Source organism: Delphinus delphis, chromosome 9, assembly GCF_949987515.2.
Source record: "Delphinus delphis chromosome 9, mDelDel1.2, whole genome shotgun sequence".
NCBI classification, from domain to species: Eukaryota; Metazoa; Chordata; class Mammalia; order Artiodactyla; family Delphinidae; genus Delphinus; species Delphinus delphis.
The window spans coordinates 103894098-103915877 of NC_082691.1; the positions used below are offsets into that span (position 1 = coordinate 103894098).

Sequence of the window (21780 nt, forward strand, 5' to 3'; positions counted from 1 at the left end):
TAAGGGCAGGGCCTGTGACCTATGCTTTGCAACCCAGCGTCCTCCCTGGACTAAAATAAGCCCGGTCAGAGAAGGGGGAAGAGGATAGCCTAGATCAGGCTGGGAATCACAAAAGTAGACCAACAAAGCAAACCAGACACTACCTCCCTGATTCAGAACGAGGGGAGTCACTCACGCCCCTCACCACACCCCTCGTCAGGGTGGAGGCGGGGCTGGGGCACGCTCCCCGTGGTCCCTCAGGGGCCCAGGCTGCTGGGGCCGCCCTCCTCTCGGGCGGGCAGCCAGCCCAGCCCAGCGCGCTAGTGGAGGAGGGGGTTCAGTTCTGGAGGGACGCACGCTAGCCTGCAGGTGACGCTGGTGGCCAGTCCTGCTCGTAACTCGCTATCCAGGGCTCGGTGCCCGGGCCCAGGAAGTGATGCAGCAGCAGGAGACCCGGGCCCGGCAGAGGTGGCACTGAAGATTCCACATCTGGACGGCGGGCCGCAGGCCCCAAGTCTGGGACCAGAGCAGAAGAGGAGCTACTGTGGGGTACGGGGGATCCCTCAGAGTCGGCGAGGAGATAGAGGGTCAGGTTCAGGGGGCGGCCAGGGAGTGCCGTGGGACCGGTGTGGGTGCAAGGCTGATGCCACCGCGCTGGACGCCGGGAGGTGTGGGGACCTGGGAGGGGGGATGCCGGGTGAGGGCCACCTGCCGGCTCAGAGCGCACGCGACGTTAGTGAGCTGCTGCAGGTGGACGTGCCACGTCCCTGCACTGGAGTGTTCAGGAGACAGCTGGGGGCTGGGGCTTTCTGTCCTTGCACGCTCACCTTGTTTGCCACTCAGTGGCTAATAGCTGGGCGAGTCCTCAGACTCACTAGCTTGTGGGTTTCCCTCTTGCGTGGAAGGTTGGTCAGTGTCACCTGTGCCTTGTGGCCAGCTGCCTTCTTCTTGGCGTCTCCTTGGATTCCGTAAATTAATGGCTGTGGTTCCCAGTGGACAGCCCCCGCCTGCAGGGGAGAGGCCCCAGGAGGGGCAGGCCCCCTTGAGCTGGTCGTTGTGTGACACAGTTTGATTAACTGCAAACCCCGGGGCCTCAGAGTCAGAAGCTGAGTCTGCACTTGATACTCCAGCGTGGGCCTTGTTAGTATCTCAGAAAAATAACTGATTGCTTTAATTCAATGTGAAATTTAAAAATCAGAAATAAGAGAAGTCTGAGAGGAAAACGTTCTCTAAACATGTGGGAAGAATTCCCACTGGTCTTGAGAAATGTTTCTCACAATTAATTACCTAATCCTGAGAGATTTTGATGAATAATATATGATGTTCAGTGGTTATATTTTTAAAGCTTTTTAATTATGCATCGATTGTGAGATTAAGATAAACACATCTTCATCTTTTTGCTGTAGAGTCTTAATGAAATTTAGGTATCGGTGGCTGAAATCTTGATGCTCTTGGGAATTCCAATTCCTTTTCGTCTTTTCTGTCTCCTTAAATCACATAAGGATGGGACACCATTTGCCCTAGTATTGAGAGTTTGTTAATACGTTCCACCAAAATGCAAACAGCAAATGCTTGACGGGAGACACATCAGGCTCCAGGCTTGTATGTGCTCGAAACAACTTCATCTGAGGCTCAGAGGCCAGATTCCTGCCTCTGCTCTTTCGCCACTGTACCTGCTTCCTAACCTCTTTGGGCCTTAGTTCCTTTTCCCTGGTCTGCAAACATAGTGCAGTGAACTCCATAACACTTCTCCCCGCCCCGCTATGTTTTTGTACTTAAACGTCAGTGCTGGGGACGTGCAGCACGACAGCATGAAGTCAGTATTGGCGCCAGGTGACTTTGTGGTGAGCTGCTGACCTGTCTGCGGCTTTCCTTGGTGGGTGCGAGGGGCGAACAGCAGGGCGGGGGGCCAGCACGGGGTGCCTCTGTCTCCTGCCCCACTCCGCTCCCCCGACAGGACCGTAAGATCCTCAGGGGATCCTAACCCGCCTTCTCCTTGCCCCCGGGGGAAACTGTCTGCGCTCAGGGAAGCAGCCTGCCTCTCTTCCTTTTACCCCCTTTTTCCTTTCTTTCTATAAGATTTTCATTTTCAGTATAACTTTTCTCTTTGCTCAGGGCTGCCCTTGGGAAGGTGCGGGGTGGCGGGGGTGAGATGACAGCTCAGCTTCTCCATGTCAGAGCCATCTGGACGTGGAGTCATGGAGAAGATGCACTCTTATCTCTGATTCTATGAACTGGGGCCGTGCCTGGAAGGCGATTGCAGGGCGTAGGTCTCAGGTCAGCCTCACCTTCGTACTCAGCCTCCCAGCAGTGGGAGAGCTGTCCTGGGAAGAGAGTGACTCCTGCACTGGCCCCAAGGGCAGACACACAGGCCCCGTGTCTCCACCGCACAAGCTTGTGGCTCTGAGCCCCAGAGCAGGTCCCAGAGCCCAGTGCCCATCATCCCCAGGGTGAGCAGAGCATCTGCTCCCTCTGGCTCCAGCTGATGAGTCAGCCCCTCCCCGGGACACAGCACCTCCCTCCCAAGGCCATGGCTCATCCGTTCAATGGAAAATAGGCAGCCAAGCCAGGAAGCTGCCAGGTGCCGGCTGTACCCAAAGAGGAGGTGACGTTGCAGCTCTTACCGGAAAACACCCGTCCAGCACCTTGTTCTTTTTGCAGGAGTACGTACACCTGACCCTTGCTTTATTCATAGAAAAACCAAACAGCTGGGGGACAGGAGCACGGAAGGTGTCGGGGTTTTAAATAGATGTTCCCGGGAAGGTGCCCGGTTTTCCAGGAGGTTATGGGGTCACTTCAAGAAGGAAGCAGGGGGCTTCCCTGGTGGCGCAGTGGTTGAGGGTCCGCCTGCTGATGCAGGGGACGCGGGTTCGTGCCCCGGTCTGGGAAGATCCCACATGCTGCGGAGCGGCTGGGCCTGTGAGCCATGGCCACTGAGCCTGTGCGTCCGGAGGCTGTGCCCCGCAATGGGAGAGGCCACAACAGTGAGAGGCCCGCGTACCGCTAAAAAAAATAAAAAGAAGGAAGCAGGCCCTGCCCAGCCCTCAGGACAGAGAAGGTTCTGGATCCACTCCGAACCCTTGTATTTTCGGTTCTTTTAAGTGCCTGGCTCACACTGTCTTAATCACTCTCTGACTTTTTCGTGTCCCCATCACGTGACTTCCGTTAAAGGTTAATTCTCCCCCGCCCGCTTCCCGCCAGCTGGGTTCCCCCCACAAATCCCTGTGCCCGTGTCCCTACACAGATGTGAGGAATTTGCATGTAACAGAATCCATTCCGTGAGGAAGCTACTGTGAGACCTAGCCCTGGCCCACGCCCTGTACTGATTATGGAGCCTCATGCACCGAGATGGTGTTTAATCACATCCGAGTCACATGGTACACATCTTCAGCACCATTTAGACACTTTGGCAGAATGACCTGTTCTGGTTTAAGATTGTAAAAATATGAAAATCAGAAAACCAAGCAACCACTAATCAATTAACTCAAGAGCTAATTCCTTAAACGTTTTTTCCAAATTTCCTTCTCTCATGATGTTATCAGTACCTGGTCCCCAGTCTCTTTTTCAGTTTCTGTCTTTCGCTGCACACTTGCGGATTTGAGATCCTGTGAGATGTGAGCCAACATAAGCTGTCCTAAGGGGGAGATTTATGAAATAGCTTAGGAAACGCTGATGGTTAGAAAATCTGTGGCCACCCGCCTACACCACGGGGAAAAGTCTGACGAGTGACGCTTCCCCCGCCTCCCATGAGCCAGGTGCAGACGGCAGGCGTGGGCGGGCAGTGCCCTCCTGTCCTGGCACCGTGGCTGCTTCCACTCAGACAGCACTTCCAGCCTCCGGCCTCTCCACCTGCCTTGCATTGAGGAGGCTCTGGGTCCTAAAGGGAGTTGGGGTCAGAGCCCCCAGAACTTAGGGACAGAGGCACAGACTTCAGTGCCTGGCAAGTCCTCCCCAGATCCTCAGCATGCCAGAAGTCCCCTATGTTCCTGGGCCAAAGGAAGGTTTCCTTGGACTCTTCAGGGAGCATAACACACTGCACCTTGGTGGCCATGCGGGGTGAAAGTCGGAAATGAGAAACCGTCCTGAGTGGTCATGGCTGAGATTTATAGAAGACCAGGTGAGGCAGGGGTCTCGCTACCTGCCACGATGTCCAGATGCTCTCCACTCAGGCTGGGCCGTGTGGGTCTCTTTCTATGTGCTAGAGTTTTATATAATTACCTTTGTTTCATTGTAAATTTAACTGACTCTGGAAAAATCATCATTAAGGGAACAAAAAGCTGAACATTAAGGGAATTGAAAACTATGTAAAGGAAACCTTTCAGGCTGCCAGGGAGTTGGCCTTCTCGGGGTAATGGGGCTTTACTGACTCTGACTCAGATGCTACAGGATCAGGAAAAAGGAAGTGATTTTTCCCGCACTGAGATCTCCCAAAGCAGGTGACACTAAAACAGATGATGCTTAGCAGGAGATGAGGAAGGAGTGTGTGTGTGTGTGAGTGAGTGTGTGTGTGTGTGTGTGTGTGTGTGTGAGAGAGAGAGAGAGACAGACAGACAGACAGAAAGGCAGAGACAGAGACAGAAGGAGGCAGAGAGAGACAGATTTTACCAAAAAAAGAGAGATTTAACAAAAGTTTGAGGACTTTCTTTGCCCTCAGTGTGGCTGGCTCCTTTTGGCATCGCTGGAGTCCTAAAACACTGACCTTCACGCGGGACAATGACAAGTAGAGTGGCCTAGTTGCTTTTACACGGCAGACGGATTTGCAGGTGGTCATCAAAGGGCCATCAGAGGCCTTGGGTGCCCACCCTACAAGAGCAGCTTCTTGACAATTTCCTACTTAAAACTCGCCAACCACTGGAGATGCATTTGTGGACTTTTTCCCCCCAGAATAAGAAAAGGAGGACAGGAGAATTGAGGCAATCTATCGGTGTTTGGAGAAGCTGCAAATTAGCAGCCAGCAAGGTTATAATGAACATCTGAGTGATCATGCCGTGGAATAAAAATCAAACCCAGACTCATGTCTCCTCCCTGAGGATGCTGCCCCCTGGTGGCCAGCCCAGGAATATAGGGGTGCGTCTGCCTGGTACTCCAGTGCTGATTTGCGGGAATTGGCAGACTGCTCTGATGATGATGAGATGCTTGCGGTGAGTAATGTGCAAATCACACGGTGCTGATGAGCGAGGTAGGCTGCGAGCACGGCGAGGTAAAAGTTCCTTTTGCCTCCTGGCTTGATGTTCGCCGATTTCTTTTTTAACTCCCATTTAATTCTGCTCTTGGCACCTCGGATAAAATATTTAGTGACCGAAAAAGGCTGCAGATGCACGCGGGAATAAATAAGATTTTCTGTATTTAGAATGAGGCCATTTATTTCCGAGTACAGATACATCAGGCAGGTTATTTATGTCTTTTGCAGTTTTCCAGGACCCCGATTTCTCCGGCGCTTTGGTTTTCCCCAGTCTGTACAGCAACGGGGGTGTAGTGGCAGGCAGTTATTAACACTGAGAACCCACGGGGCCGGGTGTTTCAGGAATGATCCCAAACGCTGTCTCACCGTCTGCATCTGTTCTGATCTGCATCTCGCCTCATTAAAGATGACTCTGTAACACTGATGTGACCCAGACGGATGGCGCCTCCAAATGCTGAGCCGTAGCCCGAGCTGCCGGACTGCTCGGGGCAGGCAGGGGAAGCGGGCTGTAGGCTCGGCCCCTGGTTGGCCGTGCCCCGGCAGTGTTTGGACGAGCAGTGGACCAGGAATCTGGACACTGAGCCAGCCCCACCCTCTACTGTCCTGCGAGTCTGGGAAACAGCCCTGGGGAAGTGTCCACTCCACACTCGCCAAGGCCAGAGTCCAGTCAAGACTCTGGCACTCCCTTCGAGCAAGCTGCCCGTGTCCCTGGGCCTCAGCTTTCTCCTCTGTGAAATGGAATCACAGAAGCAGCCCCACGGTTGCTAGGATGTCAGTAGGGTGGTCGTAGTACCTGGCACACGGTGAGCTTTGAGTCACTCGTAGGACAGGTGACGTACCTGCCCTTCCCGTCGCACTAGATTACGGTGAAGCTCAGGGCACGTGGGGCCTGTTGGTCCCAGAGCCCAGGGTGTTGTCTGGTTGCAAAAGTGGTCCTTCCTGCAGCATTTATCAAGAAGAGAAGAAGCAGCCAGACTGGGAGAAGCTGAACTCAGGCACATGTGAGCGAGGCTGGGAGGCTCCAGAGAACATTCTGCGAGTCAGAGTCAGAGGAGGACCAGGGCAAAGTGCTGAGCTGGGTCCTGTCTTCACAGCAAGGCACCTCCCCTCCGAGTTCCAAAGGCACAGCTTCAAAAAAAATACCTGTAGGCGATCAACTCTGTAGGGTTTGGAGGCCCCCAGGAAGCCCGAGGCCCCGTCCCTTGACCAGGAGATAAAGCCTCCCCGTGGGAGAAAGGGGGAGCCCCGTGTTTGCGGTGGGGACACAGCCCCAGTGGATCCTGCCTTCTCTTCATGTCCTTTGGCGCCTGATCCTGTTGGGTGCTTGTTAACAGAGCCCCTCCCTTGTGAGATCCCCCAACCCCAGAAGTACCATCACACTCTTCTCAGGCTTCTGGAAATTTCTCCCTGCAGTTATTTTATTCACAGAGAGGTGCTGGCAGCCCCTTTCCTTTGGACTGCACTTGGCCAAAAAGCATTAGAGGAAACAGAGTAGAGATCACTTGATTTTAGACTTTCGTATGCTCTTTGCATCTTGGCAAAGGGAGAATTAACTCATGGTGACTGTTGCATTTCACTCTAAAATGAAGTTGAAATTTTCAGCCAACTATTGTACAAATTTGAGAAGATTCATTAAAGAACTGCTGATCCTACAAAACACAACTAAAATATACCGCCTTTATCTTAGAAGTGAGTTCCCTCAGAGGATGGGGACTCCCACTGGAGCCCTTCTCTAACTCAAGGGTCAGCTCCTCAGAACTGGAGTTTTGTCTCCTGCCCTGCATTATTCCCAGGGCCGCGGGAACTCACAGTTCCTGCTCCACTTAGAGCTAGTAGTGTAGAGGTTAGCTAGGAATGAGTGCGCCGGAAGAAGGCAGTGGGAAGGGTACCCGGGTGCCGTCGCGAGCTCACCCAGAGCAGAGACCCGTCGGTCCCGGGGAGGGAGAAGCTGACCTCACTCCCTGGAAGAGCTGCTCTGTAATTGGCCCTGAACCACTTGACCTCCGTTTGCCTTCCAGCGCTGTCTGCTTTACAGTGTATATATTTGCATTTCACTCCATAAATGGACCAAAAATCATAGGCTCTCAGAAGGTTGCCAACCTGCAGTTGTCGAGGTGAAGTCGACCATCCGGTGAGAGTTGTGTTGTGGGAAGAGACGGGTCTTGGGGTCTGGCAGTCCTGGACTGACTCCACCACTTACCCGCTGTCCGAACTGCAGCGAGTTAATTCCTGGGCAGGAGCCTCACCCGCCTCCTCTGGGAGGTGGGAGGTGGCGCCTTGTGGATCCGCTGTAACCCGTGCAGCGCCCAGCACCACGGTCACTGTCAGGCTGTCGCCGAGTTACGGCTGTTGCTGCTTGTGCTGTTGCTCTCAGAAAATGCCACATTGGTAACAAACAGAACGATTTCCATTTCACCTTTCTGACCCTGGGTGTCCACGACCCTCCCAGAAGCACACCTTCACCCCACCTTTTAGCACGGGCCACCACAGTAGGGGACAGCGGTGCTCAGGACCTAGGAGTGGGGGACAGTGTGCAGTTGTCACTCTGGTGGTGACCAGCATTTAACCAGGGTTGGGGTTTTGCCAGAAAGTGAGCCGTGGACCAAGACGGGTAGCTCGGCCCAGCTCCCGTCCTGGCTCCCGGGAAACCCCGTGAATGTGGCCGTCATGGGTATTTCTGTGGCACCACCACTGGTGGTTCTCACGCTCTCACTTGCGGAGCATTTCCTGTTTGCAGAACGCTTGTGCGGGACGGTGCCCTGTCGGTGCTGCTCTGATCTCAGGCTGTCCCAGGGCCTGGACGCGCAGGCTGGGCTAGAGAGCTGGGGAAGTCTGTAGGGTCCACGTCAAAGGCAGGGGAAGCACTATGGACGGACGTGACCCCACGGGATGGGCCCCCTTCGCTCTGATCACCTCTCTTTAGTCTAGTTCAAGACGTCTATTGAGCACTCACTGTGTGCCGCGCACCGTGTGGGCACCATGTTTGCCCTTCGGCCTGGGGTGTCTTTCTCACTGGATTTGAGCAGCTCTGGACACAGGAGGTGGGAGGCCTCCCAGGGGCGACCTGACCCCGCTCCGCCAAGGCCTCCCCTCCCCCTCCTCCAACCCCGCCCAGACTCTGAATCTTGCCTTTCCTTCCTATGAACACTGCAGAGCTAAAAGGTAGTCCTAAGTTGTTGGGTTGCCAAAGTTACAAAACAGGACTTAGCAAGGGTTTATGGGACTCGTGTCATTGTTCAGTAATTCGGCTTAATAGTATACGCGGGCGCACGAAGGTGCACGCCGGGGGCCAGCCTGGGAGGGCCTGGGTGTGCAAGTAGTGCCAGCACACGCCTGTTGACCCGCCAGGACTGTCCCCGTGTGAACTCCATGGAGCCCTCCCGCTCGGGCCATGGCAGCCACCGCGGCTGCTTCAAGAGAAGGGGTGGGGGGGGAGGGGAGGGGCGGGGTGGGGAAGTGGGGGCTTCCCCCGGACCATCGCCTCCACCTCTCCGTCCTCTCCCCTCCACGGGCACAGCTGGTTTCGGAGGAAGAACTCTCTGCTCGGGTACGTGGTCTGGGCTTGGGGCAGAGTACAGCTCACCTTCCCACCTGGAACGGGGACCTCGCGTCTTCAGCCTGAGGCACACTGAGCGACTGCAGGCTGAGGCCAGGTGCAGGACCGGGAAATTCAGGGGGCGGGAACAGGTGGGGACGGCGTGGGCTGTGGGCAGTGGCTTGGCCCTCAGCTCAGAGATTTGCCAGCTTTGCAGCCTCCCGTCCACGCTAAAGGCAGCGCGGCACCACTGTGTGACCGTACCTGGGGTGACCTGGATCCCCCTCCCGTCGTTCACGCCGAATTGCTGAGCTGTGTCTCCCTAGTCAGCACCTATCTGTACAAGTCGAAAGGCAGCCTCTCGTTCTTTGAACAATAGAACCAAGACTATTTCATAATTTGCTGCAGTTATGGGTGTGGAAACTGTTCCGAGTGCTGTTTATAATTCAGTTAATTAACTTCCTTTTTTAGAAATAAATATAAAAACTTGAGACCTAATTTCCTGATACACACTGTTTTTGATATCCATTATTTTTAAAATACGTTTTCACTGATATTAAGAAATAATTATGCAGACTATCTCAGGCTGATTAAGGTGATTATTGCTCTGTTAGGATTTTCTTTGAAAATATGTCATGTAATGAGCTTTTTCTGCAGTGCATCCTAAAAGGAAATATTCTCGTCTTCTAATTTTAAAGCTGAAGTCAATGTATAAAAGAAATTTTACATATAATTTTAAGGCTATAATTTTGCTTTGTGGTGAAAAATTCTAACTTTCAGAAGAGGACAAAATAGAGTCAGCACTTTTAAGAAATGGTTTCTTCATAAATACAAACGGCGGTAAATCTCAGTTGGTAGTTAAGTCACTATCCAATTAAAATTCCAATTTCAGAATGTCAGTCATTTTTAACTTCCTTGTGAATATTATTAACAGGATGATCAGCTTTGGCAAAATACGAGGAAGAAAAATCTGACTGTCTAAGGAAATTAAAAATCACTGTGGGGAGATAATACATTTTACCTCAACCAATCACTATTACAGATTATTAAGTTACTATCCAAGAGTACTGTGGTGGAGCGTTCTCTTTTAAATGGAACACATTTCAGGAGCTGAACTTAAAACCATTTCTGGTCAGTGCCAGGGCACAAATGGCAGACTCTCTCCAGGGCTACCTGACCACCTGGCAGTTGGCCTTGCAGAGAGTAGCAGTGGGGGGACGATTTGCGATCTGCTGACCAAGTTCCTGTTCATTTCATGTTCAGTGGCACGCACAGGATCCAAAATCACAGGTGGGCACAGGGGCTGTGGTGGGAGAGTGGTAGGAAAAGCAGAATGGAGATGGGAAGATACCAAATAAATGTCTCTTTCAGTATTTTCCACAGATATACTCCTTTCACATACTAGCTGTGTCGTTTGAGCCAATTATTTAAACTTTTATCCCTTTAAGTTCCTTAAGGGAAAAATAAAGGTAATAATGTTGCCTACCTGGAGTGGTTGTTTGGAGGGGTAAATGAAAACTTACTGAAACACGCACGCACGCACGTGGACACACGCGTGAACGTTTTGCCTGTAAGTTTTGATGGGAAGAATGATTGGCCCAGACCTGGGGTTAGGGGAGGGGTCACAGTGAAGTGCTGTCTGTGTCAGGGCTGCCAGACGAGGTAACCTCCGCTTTCTTCTTCACTTTGCCTGGATCAGCCCTGTCTTCCTAGCGTTACTATCCTCGCCAAGGTCTTATTAATTATAAAAAAGAAAAGTGGGGAGGAGTTCAGTGGGTGTTGGTTTGGGGTTTTTTCGTTGCAGGCAATATAACTTTTTACAAAATGCGCCCAAAAGCGCTTTACAAAATGAACAATGAAAAAGCAGCAACGCTTCTTGCCCTGAGCAGCTAGTGTATCCCCTGAGGCTTGCTGTTCCCAGCGAGGCAGAGAAAACCCGCCAGGGCCCTCCAGGGAGCGTGAGCCATTTGCTTTTTCTCTCCTCCAATTACCAGGACCGGCGGCGAGGGTGATCGATAGTGAGGTTTCCCTGATGGAGAGCTGGTTCTGTCACCAGGTGCCCAGGCACACCAGACACAAGGCCGTACCACAGTGGCCATATCAGTTTGGTCCAGGCTCATCTTCCGTTTGAGCTTCTGCTCCCTCAGTTGGGACCCTGACTACCAATCTCCAAAGACCCAGGCTATGTGCATTCCATGATAATAACAGATGTTGTGCAGGACTTGCTAGTGTATTTATGTATAATAACTAATATAACTCTTACGACAACGCAGTGAGGTAGATACTGTTATCATCCCCATTTTACAGATGAGAAAACTGAGGCACCAAAAGACTGAGTCACTTGCCTAAGGTCACACAGCTTGTGAGTGGCCCTGCCAGAATGTGAAGCTCAAGAGTCTAGCTCCAGGGTCCACCCTCCTGAGCACCGCATGCTGACGTGTGTAGGGCAGGACGCTGTGCACAAGGCTCCCTCCAGGTCCCTCTCCATGACGCCTTCGGGGATGGGCAGAGTCACCCTCCCGTCCGACCGCCACCCAGTGGTCAGCACTGTGTGATACCTGACTTAGCACACATGCTACTCATTGAACGTTAGAGCAGAACAGAGGAAAACGAGGTCTGCCACCACGGTCGACGCCGTCCTCCCCATCCACCTCTGGTCCCTCCAAGGATCACATGCAGCCTCTCCCCCGCCCTCAGCCACCCCTCCCCTGCAGCCCCTGGGGGAGTGACTGCCCTGCAGGGATCTGCATGGTGTCTGCAGAAGCCCAGCCCAGTTCACGCAGGCTCCCTCTTCTCTCTTGCACCCGACCTCCCCACCCAAAGACAGCACACAACTGACACTGGGCCGACAAGCCTTCATTGCTTGGGGTCTTGCATCATTTTTTAAATGCAGGCAAAGTCATTCTGCAGCAAGAGCCCCTTCTTCCTGTGGCCGCCTGCCCTGAGGATGAGGGAAGTCAGATGCTTATGTGCAGGTCTCGTTTTTCCTGGTCCCTGGTAAGGTTTTTCCCTTTTGTGTGAGATCTTTAAGGCAGAAGCCAATTCCCTGAGTCTCTTCTATACCCCAGAGCATGCATCGCAGCGCTTGAGGAGCTGGTGTTCAGCGTGGTCACTGGGGGAAGGTCCTGGGCACACAGGCGGGAATGTTGACCTTGAACAAGCGCCCGCGACCCCACTCACTGACACCAGCACGCCAGCGGCTTTGGAGCTCTGGAGGCCACCTCCAGGTCCTCTGTGGGCAGGTTGGCGGGCAGATCAGGAGATGCTCAGAGAGGCCGGTGCCGAGGAATAGGGGGCCGAGCTCGTGTCCTCACCGAGCACCAGGTCTGCTCTGCGCCTCCCGCCACATCCCGAGTGCGCCCGCTGCGCCCGGGCCTGCCTTCAGGCTGGTCTAGACTCACAGATTTCCAGTAGACAAAGCCTGCCGCAGCCTTGGCCACCCTCTGCTTGTGGCTGCTGGTTACTTTGCCAGGAGCTCAGGAAACAGGATGGTGTTCTGTCTGGTGGCAGACATTCTAGAACCTGCTCAAAGGAAGTTCCGTCCACGTCTAAGCCAGGGTGGGGAAATGGGCCGTGGGGCCTGGTCGGGGCGTCTGCGAATCCGGGCCCGTGCCTGGTTGTCCGTGGGACCAAATACACTGTGCGCCACCGTCCAGTTAACTGTCCGTCCATATGTGCAGGTGCTCTTGTGATGAACAAAGTACAAATTATTCTAAAACACACATTGACTATTTCAAACTGGATTAAAATGTGGAATCTGCAGTGTTTTCCTGTAAGGAGGTGTGCTCGTATTCAGAAAGGGTGAGAAAAAGTAACGTAAGCCAAACCCCTGATTTCACAGTCAAGGAGGAGAGGCCCAAAGCCGCGGGATCAGAGCTGGGGTCCGGGTCTCCCCAAGGCGGCAAGTGGCCTCCGGAGTAGCAGGTGGAAACCATTTTCTTAGGCGATGCTATTTTTGTGTGGATTTTTCTCCAAAAGTCACTTTTCATTCTACTAGGACATTTCTCAGGGTTGTGGGGCCCAAAGCTCATGTGACCTGGGGGACCCTCCTCAGAAAAAAACTCTGATAATGAGCACAAGATTGGGCCTGAGAAGGGGCCCTGTGTCTTCAGCTTCTCCAGCCACCGGCCTGTGTCCCTGCCGGGACAGTGGGAGCACACGGCCTCTCGTGACCCAGGCTTAGAAGCCACACACGTCACTTCTGCATCCTGTTGGTTCAGCGGCTGCAGAGGACTGCTCCGGGTCCAGGGGAAGGGACCAAAGCCTCACCTCTTATTAATGGGAGAGCGTCAAGTCCCAGAAATGTTGCCAGGGCCAATTTTGGAAACTACTGTCTGCCACGCTAAGCAAGGTGTCGAGCTCAGTAGAGGAATTTATACTAAGGTATAAACGACTCCCCAGGGAGACAAAGAGCATTGATAACCCAAAAATGACGTCAAGAGGGTTCTATGCGTTCAGCCTTGGAAGATGCTTCTGATGTTTGTCTACTCCAAGTGGCTGTGCACCCTAAGATCTCCCCCAAATGAGTCCACCCAGTAGTTAAATTCACGGACCAAGTGTGGCACAGGAGCCTACAGGGCCTCGGGAAAAACAATAAAAGGTAATCGGTCAAGCTTACGAGACTGGGGGTTTGGAAGCCATAGACACACAGGCCTCCTGTGAACCTCTTGCTTTAAGCGATGGTCTAGCCACTTCTGCAGCAATTATAAATTCAGGGACATCTTGTTTTCTGCTTTTGGAGGCAGTCTATGAATTTACATGGTATCTCTAAGATAACACAGTCTGCTTCCTGACTACCGCATTCTCGACAGAAAATCCAGGCAGCAGGGAATTCATGGTGTGGCTGGCCTGCCCCAGTAGTAAGCTGGAGCATCAGACACGGGAAACAGCTAAAGTGTAGAAATGGCGGACAGCTGAACTGGAGGCAGGGGGGTGAGCATTCTCAGTGTTGCCGCGCCGCAGCGGGGCTGTCTGTGACCTCTGGCTGTTCAGAAACGCAGAGAGAACGCAGAAGTGTCTCTGCACCCCTCCCCCATCCCAAGCTACACAACTCATAGAAATGTGTGTGTGTGGTCAGATTTAGCCTTCTGCTCCTGATAAAAGTGGGTCTTGGCCTTCCCGCCTGCCCCAGGAAGATGAGGCTGCAGGAGCCGGTCCTGCAGGAGCACGTGCATTGCAAGAGCCCTGAGAGAACACGGCAGCAGGTTCCCCAAAGGACTCTGAAGCCTCTCATTTCCCTTCTGTCTCATGTTTGCGGCCCCTAGTCTGCCTTGGGGTTCTTTTCAGCCAGACCCAGTCCCGTGCGGCCTGTCGGCCTGGGGAAGCCTGGGCTGCAGCAGTCGGGGAGACGCAAGCCTGCCTCTGTCCCCGGCCTCCCGTGACCCACTGTCTCTCCCCGCTGCTTCTCCCCACGCCCTTCCAGGTCTGCACGACCCTCCATCACCCCTGTGGACCCCCATTTTCCGACATCTGGTGCAGAGGTCGCCCCCTAGGGGATTGCAGGTCCAGCCTCAGCTTGCGAATAGAAGTAGAAGTCACTCTTCCTTGTTAAAGTGCTGTCGGAAGACAGATGAGCGAGTGTCCTTTCCTGGGCGCGGGTCCTTTGCAGACCCCCTAGATGGCTGGCACTCTGTCTTCTACTTGCGAGTGCTATTGACCTACAGCTCTAACTCCGTGGATTTGTCTGCTGTTGAGGACCTCAGGAACTTTGTGACCTACTCTGGAGCCCCTAGGTCCGTACTGTGGCGTTTGCCACCTGCTTGGTCTACAAAGTCTCACCTCGTGTCTGCTCTCCAGCCAGCAGGGCAGGGAAAAGGCAGTAGCGGACCCCCCTTTCCTTTAAAGGAGGACCTGGAGTTACTCAGACCTTCTGACCTAGCCCATGGACAAGAGTTCCCCCCTTCACACCTGACTTCACACCTCCCCCCGCTACACACAGGAGGCGGAGAAGGGTCTTTATTCTGGAAGACCATGTGCCCAGCTGTGATTCATTGCTTCCTTTCCTAAAAGAAAGGATGGGTTATTGGGGAACAGGGCACATGCCACCTCCCCAAGGGCTTTCTCTAATTTCCCCCCAAAAGAAAGAGACCTGTGTCCCCAGCCCGTACCGTCCTGAGGTTTCTGCTCACCTGGGTGAGGGGTGGGAGTGGTGGTCATATTTTGTTTACTACGTTTCAGACTACAGAATTTCATCTCTCCAGTGCTCTAGCATAGGGTTTAGGATGTATTGAGCCATCAGTCTTCAACTCCATCAAGTTAATTTCTCTCAACCTCCAGTTTCTCAGGTGTAAAAAGGGGCTTAATCCAGGGTTCTTGTGAGTATCCAAGATTAGCAAAGGCAAGTGAAGTATGTGGCGAGGGTGAAGGCTGTAGAATAAAACATGACGTCCCTCGGGCGCACATGCACCCGTTGGTCATCAGGCTCAGGAAAGGATGGTGGAGGTTTCCCTGCCAGGCGTGAGCAGACACAGTGGGGCGTGAGGGGGCCTCGGGGGGGCACAGCGCAGGAGAGGGGTCCGGGCAGGAGAGCCGGCCGTCTGAGGAGCGAGGAGGCCTCGGGCTGTGGCTCTGACCCTGAGCCTGACTCTGAGACTCCTGCGCTGTTGTGTCCCCGTGGTGATTGCTGGTGACTCTCCTGGTTGAAGACTGTGCGGGGAGCGCTCGGCAGTGACGCGCCGGGTCCGGGCCAGGAGGGCGGGCGGAACCTTGGCGTGTAATTGCAGGCGCTTAGATCTCAAGAGGAGCGGCTGACCTAGCGCCGGGAGGGCTGTCAGGAGCAGATGAATTGTTTCATGCGAAGTGCTTGCAGCAGGGTCCGGCACATGTTAAATATGTGTTCAACCAAAAAGTGTCCTTGAATCTGACTGGGGTTCAGGAAGGGTCCCAGTCACAGCAGGTCCCCAGCATGTTGGGTGGAAGCTGAGACAAGCCAACTCGATCCGCCCATTGGAGGCTGGGACGGTCCGTGCCAGGGCCTGCAGGATGCAGCCCAGCACACTCAGCATCAGATGCGTGTGTGTGAGTGCGTGAGTGCGTGTGTGCATGTGCGCCGGGGGCGGAGGAGGCCAGGTCCAGGCCAGCTTCTTGTTAGGGCTTAGGCCAGTGGGCACCCCCATCCTTGTCAGGTCTGGCTTAGAAATTCACCCTGCTGAGTTTCAGGGCAGAATTCAGCTGACTCTCTCCTACCAGCGTTCTCCCAGCAAGCAGCTGGTTCTGTGGCAGCCAACACAGTCATGACCTTGTGCGGACTCCTGGGGCTACCATAACAAAAGACCACAAACTGGATGGCTTTAAACGGCAGAGATGTGTTCCAAGTCTAGAAGCTGAAAGTCTGAAATCAGGGTGTCTCTTCCAGCTTCTGGTGGTGGCATGCTTGCTGTTCCTTGGCTTTTAGACCCATCACCCCACTCTCCGCCTTTGCCGTCACCTGGCATTGTCCCCTGTCTGTCTCTGTGTCTCTTTACTTTTCCTCATGAGGTCACCAGTCATATCAGATTAGGGGCCCCTGCCCGCCTCCAATACGACCTCATCTTAATGTACATCTTAATTACATCTGCAGTGACCCCATTTCCAAATAAGGTCACATGGATGGGTACCAGAGATGAGGATAGCATATCTTTTAGGGGGACACAGTTCAACCTACAACGAACTTTTAAGCAGAACCTACTCTCCTTCTGTTCAAGTAGGTATATATACTCCCCCCCAAATAATTTGGAAGCCTGTTTCCTATATGCTAATAAGACCTTCAACTGAAAAAAACACACAACCTAAAAGATGCAAGTTGTGTCTTAATCAGGGGCCTTACTGAGGACTATAGCCTGGGAGAGAGCCTCTCAGATAGCTCTGAGGGACTGTTCCAAAGAGGAAAGGGAGGAACCGGGATATACAGGAGTTTTTGCTGAAAAAAATCATGTGATCAAATATCAAAAAAGTACTGCTAATCACAAAAACCAGACATCTCAAGTTCATGATTGTAGGGCTTTTCTATGTATGGGAAGATTGCAGGAGTCTGGTCTCACTGAAATTATTCCTAGATGTGCATCATCACGATCTAGGGCCAGTATCCTGTTTTTCTCCATCCTGAATTCCCCTCAGGGCGCACCGTGGGCTGCAGTGGCTGGTGGCTTTAAGGCAACAGCATCCTTTGTTTACTGAAATGGCAGGTGACATTTTTCTGTCAGCAGACCATAGGCATGCATTTCCAGAATGCAGTGCCCGTTTGATCAGATGTGACATATTAACCGGCAAGTACACGAAAGTCACCCACAGAGCTTTTGCTTAAAAGGGGCTTGTGCCCTTCCCCCACCCCAGTATATACTGACTGTACTGCCTGGAGTGGGCCCGAGCGTCTGTGACAGAAAGCACCCACCGTTCCCGCGTTTCCCTGAGAACCTCCCTAAGTGATTCCAGGCAACTGTGGTGGACCGACCTTGGGGGCCCCCTCTTATTCTGCATTTGGAAGACTCGAGAATTCCTCCTCTTGGCTGGACTGGCCTTCATCACCTTGAACCCGAAGGGGATTTTGTCCTTCCGGGTATGGATATGCCCTTAACGTGTGCGGCGTGAATGACAGCTCATGTAGTGGACTTGGCTTCTTTGAGATACGATGCCAAGAAGTGAGGGAAAGGGGCCCAGATCCTGCCGTGAGCTTAAGCTGCATGGATAAAAATTTCTGCCTCTTCAAGTGAGTGTCCCCAAATGTATCTTTCTTACTTGATTCTGAGAAGGTCCCTGAACAGGACAGGGAAGGTGGAAGGAAAGCTGTATCCTACCGTTCTCACGAGTTATTTGTACTTGCTCAGAAAGGCAAGTTTCTCCTGTTGTTCCAAGCCAAGCGTTCATGCAGTTAATTTAGTTGATGAAATAGGGGTTTTTTCCCTGCAAAACTCTATCCATAAACTACATTTGATTCATGGCATTTAAGCCAACTGCCTCATGAATCTAGAAGCTTGACAAGAACATGTGGAGAATAGGGACGTTCTCAGTTAACACAAAAGTGTCACGATTTCATTTGCCTGGTCCTTTTCCCCAGAGTTTCTTATCCTTACTTTATCTCTTTAATGAGCAGCTAACTCACAGGAGAATAGAAACACCAAGGAACAATGTGTTACAGGGCATTTGGGGAAAATAAACAGAAGCCACCCATTGTGTGTGGCCCGGCCTTTGGCACGGAGGAATTTCTGTTTTATTTGTGATCATCTTGCTGTGGGATGGAATTGAAAGGAACATTTGCCAACACACACACCAGATATTTGTCATCCTGAACTGTGTGGTTTCCAGATTCCCTTCTGACCAGCACATGTATTGCCTGAAGCCTGTGGTCCTCTTCTGCATCTGTGTTCTCTGAGCAGTGCACTGAGCTCAATGGAAATACGCTGGCATCTGCTGACAGAAGGGACAGAAATAGTACTTGTCAGCCCAGCATCAGGCCTCCGTTCTCCCCTGATTTTGTCTCTCTCACCCCTGCCTGTGTGACCCCCTGCCCTGCACTGACCAGACCAAAGCAGGAGCGTTTCCTTTTGGTCTGAGGGCAAGTTCTAGAAATGAGGTGGGCCCATGACAGGTGCATGAGGAGCTAGCAGTGCCCTCCTGCACCCCTGGGCCCGTCTGGGGATGAAGGTGGCAGGACCCCCCCAGGCTGCTGATTTGCTGTTCTCCCATTTCAGGAGGTCGCTCGGGGTCAAAGGGAAGCCTCAGAAGAGCTGTGTCAGCAGGGACTGTGTTGTCTGCTTGCTCTTGTGCGGTGCTGCCTCTTCTAGAAGGCTTTGTCGCACCCACCGCTTTTCTGTGGGGATGTTCTGGCCGTGAATGAATGCGCCGTGAGAGCCGTGGCCAGGCTCGCACAGCTGGTTTCAGGCGGACGCCACCTCCTTGGCCCTCTGACCCTTGTGTCCCGCTCACTCCCAGTGATTCCCCTCATGCGCTGATGTCCCCTCATGCCCTGATGTCCCTGCAGCACAGACGCCACTGAGCAGAATCCCCCAGAAGTTGCATGGCCAATGGTGCCTGTTTGTTCCAGCAGACCATCTGCTGGAGTCTGTTGTTCACTGTCCCACACGCGCCGGCCAGACAAGTCAGGTGGTGCTGGATAAAGTCATTTCTGAATCACTGCCTTCCACACCCGCACCTGAAAGTCACTTTGCTGGCCGCCAAAGACATTGGAAAATTACAAGCAATGGAGGGTTGGCTGACTTCCTTTCCCCCACCCCGCCCCCCCAGCAGACCTTTGGGTTTTTATCGGCTCTGCAGAAGCTTCTGAGTCATTTCTCAGATGCCGCAAGGTCACAAAACGCTGTCAGGGAGGACACATTAGAGGCAGCAGCTGTGCCCCTTGTTTGACAGCTGGGGCATGTTCGGGGCCTCCGCGGTCGATGGCAGGACAGGGGCAGAACCCAGGACTTGGGGCCCCTTCACCATCCTTCACTGATCAGCTGTGCTGCCGGCCTGGGATGTGTCTGGGTGATGGGAAGTCAGATATGCCAGGGACTTCGTGGCGGATGAGACTCTACTGTCTGGTGCTGGCCCCGGGTCACAGTGGATCAGGGTCCCTGCAGGCTGCCGGCAGGCCTGGAGGAAAGCCCGCGGAGGGCCAGGGAGACTTATTTAGGGGGAGGCCAGCACTTTCTGAAGGGACTGACTCCTAGCATTGCTGCTGCGGGTCCCACGCAACATGGGGGCTTGTCCCACTAAGAAACCAGGCCAGTGGAGCCAGTGATGGAGGGACAGACTGCCTGGTTGGCCGGTCTCCTGGGAGAAGGAGTTGCAGTGCCCCACTTTCAGTCCTGAACTTCGCTGTGGAATGCTTTTGTAGCCACTGCAGCAGGGCCCTGACTGATGCAGCCCTGCCCCCCAGCCCCCCGGCCCCCGGCCGTCTCTATCCTGCAGCCGACAGATCCCTGTGCCCCCCTGGCCAGGCCATCAGGCTGGCCCAGCTCCTGGCCTTGCTGCCTTGCTTCTCTCATCTCTGTGACCCTTCCCTCCGGTGGCCATCACCCCTTGGCTCTGCTCCGATTCACATCATTCCCTTTGTGGTTGATGCACTCACTCTGTTTTCTCAGGCGCCTCAGTTACCTTTCTGTCCCCACAGGCTCACAGAGCCAGTTTATGGTCTACACCTAATAACGACCGTTGAATGGGACTCACAGTATGTGATTATAGAGCTGTATCGATCTTTATTTTAAAAACAAACCTAGGGGGACTTGGTTTATAAAAATACATGGCATGTACAAGGAGGAATCCGCGAACCTTAGAGCTGTTGTGCACCGAGATGCTCCTCTGACCCTAGCACTCTGATGAGTTGTACCTGGGAAGTGTCTTCTCTTGGCTTGTTCAAAAGACACAGAATTGTTCTTTCCAGAATAGATAACAGATCCTACAGCACTCAGCCCTAGTCAAAACTCTGATTAGCCAAGACTCTTTGGGGCGGTCAGGAGTGACGGGTGCGCCTAGTGGAAGCCTGAGAGGATTGCTGTTTCCTCTTTGGTCCCGTAGAAGAGAAGGCCATTCTGCGCTTCTGCCATGTGGAGTGCAACCACCTCCATGCTTCAGAGTGAGGAGCCTGCTGGCCTTGGAACGCCTTCCCCTCCTGCACGGCTGTAGGTGAGGGGGTCTGTGTGCCGGCACGACCCCTCGGCATCTCCTGCAAGTCGATTTTCTGGGATTCAACCTGCAACACAGTTTACTTCCTCACTTGCTTCTGCCTGGGTGTGCCCTGCTTCAGAGTGAATGTGTCTCCTCTAATTCTGTTTTTCTGATCATCTTAAAATAATAACCCACAACAGAACAATAATAAGTCAATCAGAAAGGACTTGCTGGGCTCATCATACTCAAATGTGTGCCCCCCAAATGGTTTTTAGACAGTTAGCCTCTGTTCGGTTGGGCCCTGATTGATTGGGTTTGATTGACTGGCTTTGCTGTGCTAGGGTTTGGTGGTCAGACCAGGCACCTCTGAGATGAAGGTGTATCCCGGGCACAGGAAAGCCTCCTCAGAGGCTGTAAGTGACCCCAAGGGGGCACGTGATTTTCTGTCCAGCTCCCGTGGTGCCTGGGCAGCGCTGGCCGATACTCCATCCATGCCATCCACCGTCCTCTGCTTTATTTGTTTCCCTTAGAGGAGATTTTGAAGACCCACATTGCCCACTGGTGGTCTCCAGATGGTTCGCGGCTCGCCTACGCCACCATCAACGACTCCCGGGTGCCGGTCATGGAGCTGCCCACCTACACCGGCTCCGCCTACCCGACCGTGAAGTCCTACCACTACCCCAAGGTAGGCAGGAAGCAGCAGCAGGACAGCTCTGCATTATTCATCAGCTCCCCCGCCCAGCCGTCTCCCAGCGTGGAGCTGTGATAATCAGATGTGTTATGAGCAGTGCAGTAAACAGAGGCAAGATTAATTATTTCCCATTACATTGCATTAAATTCCCATTTTTGCTCAGTTGAATTTGTCGGCAGGTTTACTTTCTTTTAAACAATGCAGCTACCGTTAATCATTTGTCTAAGCTTCATTGCAACCAAAATACATCACCTCCCTTGTGAGTCCGTGGTGACAAAAACTCACACTGCCCACTCGGGGGCACCCTGTCCTCTAGTTCCTTTTTTAAATTCTGGGAGGTCAGAAGGACCCCTGTCTGCGCCTGGTCCCCTGGGCCTGGGCTGTTCTGTCCTTGGTCATGTTCTGACCCATACTGTTTCTAATTGCTTCCCACAAAAAGCCAGCAGAACAGCGAGGCTGCAGGAGTGGGGCAGGGGACGGATAGCCAAAGCCCGCTTTGTTAGCAAATCACAGCGTCCTGACGTGAAGGGAGGGCCTGATGCCGAAACCTCTACCGCCCACTCAGTTGGAGAGAGGCTGGTGCCCAAGAGAGTGGACGCAGCTCTGCCTGCACCCACCTGGTGACAGGGTCCCCACGTCCACCTGGGGCTGCCTTGGAAGGACCCCTCCAGCCTCTGCCAGTGAGCCCTGGGCCTCGGCTTCCAAGCCATCAGAGGGCTCTGGGAGCTGATGCCATGTGCCGTGTATACCAGAAATACGGGACGTGCCAGCCTACAGTTTGCAGCAAGAGAGGCGACAGTGTCCAAGTGAGGC

At 53.3% G+C, this 21780-nt stretch overlaps 1 protein-coding gene across 2 annotated transcripts in view; it reads left to right on the top strand.

Moving 5' to 3' along the window:
- DPP6 (dipeptidyl peptidase like 6) overlaps window positions 1–21780 on the top strand; it is a 772268-nt gene that overhangs the window by 619761 nt on the left and 130727 nt on the right. For both annotated transcript variants that reach the window (XM_060021180.1, XM_060021181.1), the window contains exon 9: window positions 20807–20961. In XM_060021180.1, coding sequence (XP_059877163.1) covers window positions 20807–20961 — 155 coding nt within the window. The remainder of the gene's footprint in view (window positions 1–20806; window positions 20962–21780) is intronic.